Below are 8,703 nucleotides of genomic sequence, written 5' to 3' on the forward strand. Positions count from 1 at the left end.
TCTTATATGCGAACTAAAAAGGACCGGAGGGAGTATAACCAGAACCAAACTTCTCTTTTAGAATTTTAAACTTTTTTGGCACTCCTTCTGTAAAATACTTAAAGCCAGACTTTAAAAAGTTTGACCAAGTTCGTACAGAATATACCGACATCTGCAACACCAAATTAGCTCCATTTTACATTCACGATGTTGTAGATATTGGCGGCTTTCTTTATGAAATGGTCAAGCTTAGAGACGTATTTCTTCCAACAAACATAGAACCTCACGTATTTTGGGACGGGTTAGAAAATGTCTAACATGTTCATGTATGATTAGAAAATCACATCGTTTTGTTTCTAACAATGTTTGACCTCATATAACAAATAAAAGAAATTTAGTGATTAACAAATCGGAAAATTAAGTGGTATAGATTTGGAATAAAAACGGGGGAAACCGAAAAGCCTGGCACGTACATGCGGGGAAGTTTTGTAGAACCCTGTTGGGTGGCATTTTTTCTGTCTAAACCGTGTCCGGTCTGGGCGGACAAATGGAGAAGTTGTAGGGGATTTCCTTACCTCAGTGCCTTAGTGAAACACTAGATGTGCAATTGTGCAAATGTAGCATGTTAAATAAGTATACTGGTGGAAGTTAAAGGATTGTGTAAACTTGGGCATTCTCCAGGCCGAGCTTTGTAAAAGCCCAACCTCAAAATCTCAAGCCCGAGCCCGGACCGACCTTGCCTGAGACACATCAATAATGCCTTTTTTATTAACTAATGATTTTTAGGATATTTAAAATATATATTATGTCTGTATTTTAATAAAATAATGATTTATGTCTTGTTTGGGCTTATTTTTGGGATTTCAGGCCGGCTTTGGGCAGAAAAGTTGAGCCCGAGCCCGGCCCAGATGTCGGGCTTTCGCGCCGGACTGTCCATGCCCGGGTCTAGGCCTCTAGGGTTGTGAAATACTCCACTACGCTTACAAGGTCTAAAAGAAAACTCAAGTTGTGTTCTCTCCCAACGCATACTTGGTTGAAACCTGTTAGTGCTTTAAACATGAATTTGCACCGCGAAAATGCACATGCCATAGAGATAGGGGTGTAGGCAGGCACCAAGCTGCCGGGGCATGGCCTGGGGCGTAGCGAGCAAACGCTTCGTTGCATGTAGCAACAGTGATGCACTCTAGCTACAATAGCCATTGCAGCTTTAAGAGTGGCCTAGGGCGTAGGCAGATCCTGACTATGACATTGGTAACGACGGCTTAACATTTGCAAACACATGGATAAGACATGAGCCCTTTAAAACAAGTTTTGTGAATATAATATTCTCAAGTTTTCTAAAAAATACCAAAATAATACCCCCTCTGTAAACTAATACTCCCTCCATTCCTAAATATAGGGTGTATAGTTTTTGGCACGGAAATTAAAGAACACACGTGGAGGTAAAAATTATACAAGTTTTGAGCGAGATTACACCTGACTAATTGGCATGAGAAAATAGAAGAGGTTGCCTAATATAAGGAAATGTAATCACATCCCTAAAAAAATTATCCAAACGAGTGGTGCAATGCAATACACCTTATATTTTGGGTTTTTTCTAAAAAATCTATACACCTTATATCAAGAAACGGAGGGAGTACTATAAGAGTGTTTAGATAACTAAAATAGTGACCTAAACGCTCTTATATTAGTTTATGAAGGGAGTAATAATCAAGTTAACTTATGGCGGTGCCAATGGTATTGTTCGAAATTGAAAGAGCTGAGCCTAACCACACCGATTAGTTCGTTTTTTTTAGGAAAACCTCACTGGTTAGTTGCCGAAAGCGAGCAGTAATGAGAGCACGCCCGCCCGCACGCACCCGCAAGAAATGCCAGGCTGGCGTCCCGTTCCCCGATCTCGACGCCCACGCTCTCCACCCTCTTTCCGTTAGCTGACTGCCGGCCCCGACGCCGTCAGCGCAGAGGCACATTCCGTCGCGCATCCCGGCGATGCGGTGACGGAGACCGCGGCGCGACCCCTATAAGAAAACGGAGCCGCATCGCCTCACACCGCCACCTCTCCCTTCCAGTCATCTGACATCTGCTCCCGTCCTCTCCTCTTCTCTTCCCCCCGAAGCAGCAGCGTCCCTCCTCTCCGCCCGGATCGCGATGGCCGCCGCCGCCGTCGCCGCCGACTCCAAGATCGACAACCTCCGCGACGCCGTCGCCAAGCTCGGCGAGATCAGGTGCCCCGCCCGACCCCTTCCCTCGCCCGGATCTAGCAGTGGCCAGTAGGCGCCGACTCCGCTCCCGCTCAACTGTTTCTCTGTTCTGTTTTGTCGGTGTCGCAGCGAGAACGAGAAGGCCGGCTTCATCAGCCTCGTCTCGCGCTACCTCAGGTAATAATGCGAATCCCCCCCGCCTCCATGGTTACGCTTGCCTCCGACGATCTGCTACTTGCGTGCCTGCGTGGGGTGGTTTCTGACGGCTGTGCTGGGTGGTATGTCTGCAGCGGCGAGGCGGAGCAGATCGAGTGGAGCAAGATCCAGACCCCCACCGATGAGGTGGTGGTGCCCTACGACACCCTCGCGCCCCCTCCCGAAGGTACCATCTCATCTCAGATGCTTCCTCGCGTGCTCGATTCGGATTCGATTCGAATCTTCACTCACTGTGTGTCTCTGTTTGTGTGTGTGTGCTGCAGATCTCGACGCCATGAAGGCTCTGCTCGACAAGCTCGTGGTGCTCAAGCTCAACGGAGGCCTCGGCACCACCATGGGCTGCACCGGCCCCAAGTGAGCACCCCACCCCACCCATCCTCTTCGCAGCTCCCGATCAGTTGATTTAGCTTGCATACGTGTGGATCGTGCTACTTTCAGTTAGATTCGTTTGAACACTGTAGTCTCGCAGCAAACTACATGTCATGCTCGTATCTTCGTGTGTGCGATCCTGCTTGTGCTGGCCACGGGTTACTGTTGCTGTTAGTTTTTCGGCTGGGCCGTGGTTTTAGCACACCTTTTCTCACATTCAAATGTTTGCTCAATTGCGATGCCATGTCATGTTGGTTTCTTCATGTGTGCAATCCTGATTATGGCCGTGACGAGTCACTATTGTTTGTTAGTTTTCTGGTTTGGCCTCCAAATGTTTGGTCAAATGCAATGCTGTAACTTTATCATCAGTTACTATGGGCTTGTGGCCTGCTATGGTTACCCATATTTATGTTAATCTTGTTTCCACATGTCACTTTTAGATCCACCTGCTATTATACTTATTCCAGTTCTGTTTGTGGAGTTTTTCTCCAAAGTTCATGATCTGGAAGTGCATGACATGTAATGTATAATATTCTTCTTGTCGCTTTCAAGGCTCCGTATGTTTATGTTCCTTCTCTTGATTCGCTGTGGCTGTAATACATATAGGTCGACCTGTCTGCTTCCAAGTGCATTAATGAATTAGTCATAGAATTGCCATTGCCTACTCATTTCATTCTTGTTGTGATACCTTTATTACTCTAACGTAGTCCAGTTGTCATGTCATGTTGTGGTTGCCCTTATTTTGCTATTGCCTACTCCAAATGTTTGGGCAGTTAATATGGGCTTGTGGCGTAGTATGGTTGCCTGTATTTCTGTTAAGTTTATTTGCACCTGTCACTTTTAGATCCACTTGCTATTATACTTATTATAGTTCTGTCTGTGGAATCCTCCAAAGTTCATGATTTGGAAGGACATGAACAATATTAATACGGGCAACTTTCTATACTCCCTACTAATACTTGTTAATATTCTCCATGTCACCTTCTATACTCTGTACGTTCTGTTCTTTCTCTTGATTAGCTGTGGCTCCAGTACTTATATGTGAAGTCGGCTGCTTCCAAGCATATCAGTGAAATTAGTCATAAAATTGCTATTGACTGTACTCATTGTTCATTCTTGTTGTGACATCTTTATTACTCTGACGTAGTCCAGTTAAACTAGTACCAGTTTCATGGAGAAATGAAATTGTGAGTGGGAGCTCCTTTGATCCAAAAAAATAGTTCGATTAATCTGGTTCTCTGATCAATGTTATCAAACATTAAGGCTATCAGTTCTCTTTATCTTTCCATTTACGTATACTTGCAGCAATTTGACATATGTGACTGCTGCCAGCCTGCACTGCTGAATATGACCATCCACTTATTTTCTAGACTCTGTTGGCCAGTGAAACATTGATCATTTGAACATGGCGTTGTGGTAGACTATGAACAGAACATGATTTACTTAGGTATTTATTTAGGTGTATGTTTGATACAGCATGCCAATATTGGAAATATAGGGACCTGTATTTTGCCGCTTCATTTTAAAGTTCTACCACCTTCAGCACGTAATAACATAGCTCACTGCATGCAGGTCCGTCATTGAAGTTCGCAATGGGTTTACATTTCTTGACCTTATTGTGATTCAGATTGAGGTATTCTTAGTTTCTACTGATATTCTCTGTGCACCGACTTGATGTAGTGTGTAATTGTTTGTGCCTTACAAGTTTCACCTGTATGCAGTCCCTGAACAAGAAGTATGGATGCAGTGTTCCTTTGCTTCTAATGAACTCTTTCAACACTCATGACGACACACAGAAGGTTGATATCCCACTTTCCCTATTTATTTCCTCTTGAAAAGATGACTTTCTAAATTTGGACCAACATACTTGCATAATGACCTGCTTGTAGATTGTTGAGAAGTACTCCAACTCCAACATTGAAATTCACACTTTCAACCAGGTATGAAATTAGTACTTTCATCTGTTTATTCAACTATATCAGATTTTACCCCACTACTTGCGGCGTCAATTAACAGACACGTGTTTCTCTCAGAGCCAATACCCTCGCATTGTTACTGAAGACTTCTTGCCACTTCCAAGCAAAGGGCAGACAGGGAAGGATGGCTGGTTAGTTTTCCCTAACTATTCTTGTCTTATTCTTGGAATACCAATGGATGATCATTTCATTTTATGATATTTCAAATATTAGCTTTGCCTTTATGCTTTATTGATTCAACTTTGTCGGACTTGACTGTCCAAATAATTTTTTGAAGTCTAATATTGTGGTTTTTGAATGTGAAGGTACCCCCCAGGCCACGGTGATGTGTTCCCCTCTTTGAACAACAGTGGAAAACTCGATACCTTACTGTCACAGGTGAGCACAAATGGCTTAACCTTCTATGTAGGCGAACGGATTACTTTGACAGGTTGATTGGTTGCATACTACTCCCTCCGTCCCATAATGTAAGACATTTTTTGACACTTATATTATGGGACGGAGGGAGTACAACCTTATCCAGATTTTGTTTTTTGACATGGATTAGTTTGCCTTTGTGATCCACATCTTCATAGCGTGTTTTGTTTTGAAGTTTACAAAAAATCTATGTAGTGTATGTTTCTTATACAACAACAACAACAATAACATAGCCTTTAGTCCCAAACAAGTTGCATACTACAAACTTCTTATAATTTAAATAAATAAAAAACCACCTACAATTTGCACATCATCTGTAGGGACTTACTTAACTTTGCTTACAGAATCCAAACACCTTCATATATTATTGTGCTTACTATTTTGCCAATCTTCTCTCAGGGAAAGGAGTATGTCTTCGTGGCGAACTCAGACAACTTGGGTGCTATAGTTGACATCAGTATCCAAATATGATCAGATTTATTAATTTCCAATCTGATTCTTTTCACCTTTTTAGTGTTACTTTGTGCCATAAATGGAATCCTTAACCATCACAGAGATACTAAACCACCTGATCACTAACCAGAATGAGTACTGCATGGAAGTTACTCCAAAAACATTGGCTGATGTCAAAGGTGGTACCCTCATCTCATACGAAGGAAGAGTCCAGGTACACTAATACTTTCCTCCTGGCTTGCCTATTACTAGCTCTTAATTATCTTTGCTGATAAGCAAACATTGAAAGTAATGGCTGCAGTGTAATTTGCAAGTTGCAACATTAACTTTGAACCTACATGACATGAATGAATCACTCATAATTTCTCTCTATTACATGCAGCTCTTGGAGATTGCCCAAGTCCCTGATGAGCATGTAAGTACCATCTCCGTGAACTGTGTTGTTCCAAGTCATGAGAGTATTATGAGGCTAAATAGCTGATGAATACTTTCCCTTTGTGTATTTGTTCAGGTGAATGAATTCAAGTCGATTGAGAAGTTCAAGATATTTAACACCAATAACCTGTAAGAATCTAAGCCATGTCTTCCTTTGATTAAGAACTCTCTGTTCCTTCCTAACAGCTTCTGGCATCAGGTGGGTGAACTTGAAGGCGATCAAGAGGCTTGTAGATGCTGAAGCACTTAAGATGGAAATCATTCCCAACCCTAAGGTACATCCGTCATCCTTAGCGTGAATCTCAGTTCCATTCTGTTCATTTGCTTTTTATCTAAGCAGCTAGTTCTTGCAGGAAGTTGATGGCGTGAAAGTCCTGCAGCTAGAAACCGCAGCTGGAGCAGCGATCAGGGTATAGGCAAACATATCTCAAAATGTTGTGTTGGGCTGCCCACTTTTTGTTCTTGATGTGCTCAAATGCTTTTCTTTCCTTCTAGTTCTTTGAGAAAGCAATCGGCATCAACGTTCCCCGCTCAAGGTTTCTGCCCGTGAAGGCTACATCTGATTTGTTGCTTGTGCAGGTATATCTGAAATCCCTTCCATGTTTTCTGGTTTGGTGCCATGATGAGACAACTGCTGACCTCATTTTTTTTGTCCCAGTCTGATCTCTATACCTTGGTTGATGGCTACGTCATCCGCAACCCAGCCAGAGTGAAGCCATCGAACCCTTCAATTGAGCTTGGTCCTGAGTTCAAAAAGGTAAGCCATCTTAATCATAAGAATTTTGTCAATTAGTTGATAAAGAAATTGTGTTGAAGAAACACGTGAATGGTGAAAGAAGCTGAAATGTGGTTGTGACTTGCATTTTTTTTCCCGACAAATTGTAGGTTGCCAACTTCCTTGCCCGTTTCAAGTCGATCCCCAGCATCGTTGAGCTCGACAGCTTGAAGGTCTCTGGTGATGTCTCGTTTGGCTCTGGAGTCGTACTCAAGGTAAACTTCTAGGAGTAGTTAACATTCTCCTTTTTGCTGCGGTCAATTATTGTGTACGAATGGACCTAATGCTAATCAAATCTGCTCATCCCATCTGCAGGGCAACGTGACCATCGCTGCCAAGGCTGGAGTCAAGTTGGAGATCCCAGACGGAGCTGTGCTCGAGAACAAGGTAAGCCTTCATTTCACATCCCCAACACCTACCCAATCTGAAACTGTGTGGGCTATGTCATGATTGTTATGCATGGTGTCTGACTGACACATGGCCTTAACTGGCGTCTCCAGGACATCAACGGCCCTGAGGATCTTTGAGCGACGCCCGCCGCCATCGCCAGTCGCATTCCCAGAAACCTTCCGGTCCTCCTTCGCTGAGTTAACCGTCCTGTAATTTTCGTGTGCATTCTGCTGGGGTGTTGTCCTGGGATAGCCCCTTTACATAATAATTGTAATCCCCTCTGTGATGTTCATCTACACTTGTTCTTCCTGGGTGTGCCAGGGACGTAAAATTTCTTTTGGTTATATGATGCCCATAGTTTTCACATGCCTAAATTTGTTTCTTCTTTCGCCCTGCTGGGCTGTAAGAGTTGCTTTTTGCTAGAGTATTTTGTGTCTCCTTTGGCAGTTGTGCCATGCGTAATCCACACTTGGTTGTGGCCATTTTAGATCACAAAGATACCGTCTATTGACAATCTTTCTCGTGGAACCTGAATTGTTTGCTTCTATGCTCCCATTGTGCAAAAAATAAAAAATAAAAAAATAGTGGCAACTTTGTCATGAACTGAAAAGGGATCGTGCTTGGCAACTTTGCCTGTGCTTATTCCTTTTCCCAGTTGCCTTGTACTCCCTCCATCCGAAAATACTTGTCATCAAAATGGATAAAAAAAGGGATGTATCTAGAATTAAAATACATCTAGATACATCCCCTTTTATTCATTTTGATGACAAGTATTTTCGGACTGATTGTTGGTTGGTATAGGTGTCGATCATGATTGCAAAAGAACATGGGCATGAATAAGCCTGCACGGCAATCCAACACTTGCATTGTTCGCATGATATCATGATTCAAAAATCAAATTTAAGCGCCCAAAAAAATGGTAAATGTTCACAAGGCGTCTACAATCCTTAGTAAAAAGTACAAATCCAAATTTGAAACACATAGATAATCTGAAAGATACTCCCTCCTTTTCGGATCTCAAATTTGAAATCTCATCAACCAATGCAGACGATGAGTGAAGGAATGTACCTCAGACTTTACAAAACTACCTCGAATAATTTGATGCATTAATCTGGATTAATTGTAGTGCATGCATGCTTGACCACTACTCCCTCCTTCAAATGGATTATAATATACGAATGCATGTAGACATATTTTAAAGTGTAGATTCACTCATTTTGCTCCGTATGTAGTCCATAGTGAAATCTCTATGAAGACTTATATTTAGGAACGGAGGGAGTAGATGAGTAAGAACACTACATGCATTGGTGAGTTCATTTTCAATTCTTTCATGAAAAGATTTAATGCACCTTGGAATCTCAAAAGAAGATGGAGATGAGCCCTTTAAATCTGAAAAACGAAAAAACTGAGATAAACCCTATAAATCGGAAAGGAGGGAGTAGTAGATATATGTCCTGTGAACATTCAGAATTTTCTGAAACATCCAAATTTG

General features: G+C 42.4%; 1 protein-coding gene across 1 annotated transcript; it reads left to right on the forward strand.

The window, feature by feature from the left end:
- Positions 1-2,021: 2,021 nt before the first annotated feature.
- Positions 2,022-7,739, forward strand: LOC119302838 (UTP--glucose-1-phosphate uridylyltransferase). The gene is made up of 20 exons (XM_037579877.1): positions 2,022-2,204; positions 2,310-2,357; positions 2,471-2,562; positions 2,660-2,750; positions 4,338-4,398; positions 4,487-4,564; positions 4,655-4,705; positions 4,799-4,872; positions 5,047-5,119; positions 5,558-5,615; positions 5,713-5,825; positions 5,994-6,026; positions 6,123-6,175; positions 6,246-6,321; positions 6,400-6,456; positions 6,542-6,625; positions 6,705-6,803; positions 6,932-7,036; positions 7,137-7,208; positions 7,322-7,739. The coding sequence occupies exons 1-20, from the start codon at positions 2,128-2,130 to the stop codon at positions 7,346-7,348; spliced, it is 1,422 nt and encodes a 473-aa protein (XP_037435774.1). The 5' UTR covers positions 2,022-2,127; the 3' UTR covers positions 7,349-7,739.
- Positions 7,740-8,703: the final 964 nt, after the last annotated feature.

Source organism: Triticum dicoccoides, chromosome 5A (assembly GCF_002162155.2).
Source record: "Triticum dicoccoides isolate Atlit2015 ecotype Zavitan chromosome 5A, WEW_v2.0, whole genome shotgun sequence".
In the NCBI taxonomy this organism is placed as follows: Eukaryota; Viridiplantae; Streptophyta; class Magnoliopsida; order Poales; family Poaceae; genus Triticum; species Triticum dicoccoides.

Excerpts from the sequence above, each read along its gene's own strand:
- LOC119302838 (XM_037579877.1), top strand. The coding sequence starts at position 2,128 with ATGGCCGCCGCCGCCGTCGCCGCCGACTCCAAGATCGACAACCTCCGC. Across the intron at positions 6,322-6,399 it reads AAATCATTCCCAACCCTAAG|GAAGTTGATGGCGTGAAAGT; the intron begins GTACATCCGTCA and ends TAGTTCTTGCAG. Across the intron at positions 6,626-6,704 it reads CTGATTTGTTGCTTGTGCAG|TCTGATCTCTATACCTTGGT; the intron begins GTATATCTGAAA and ends TTTTTGTCCCAG.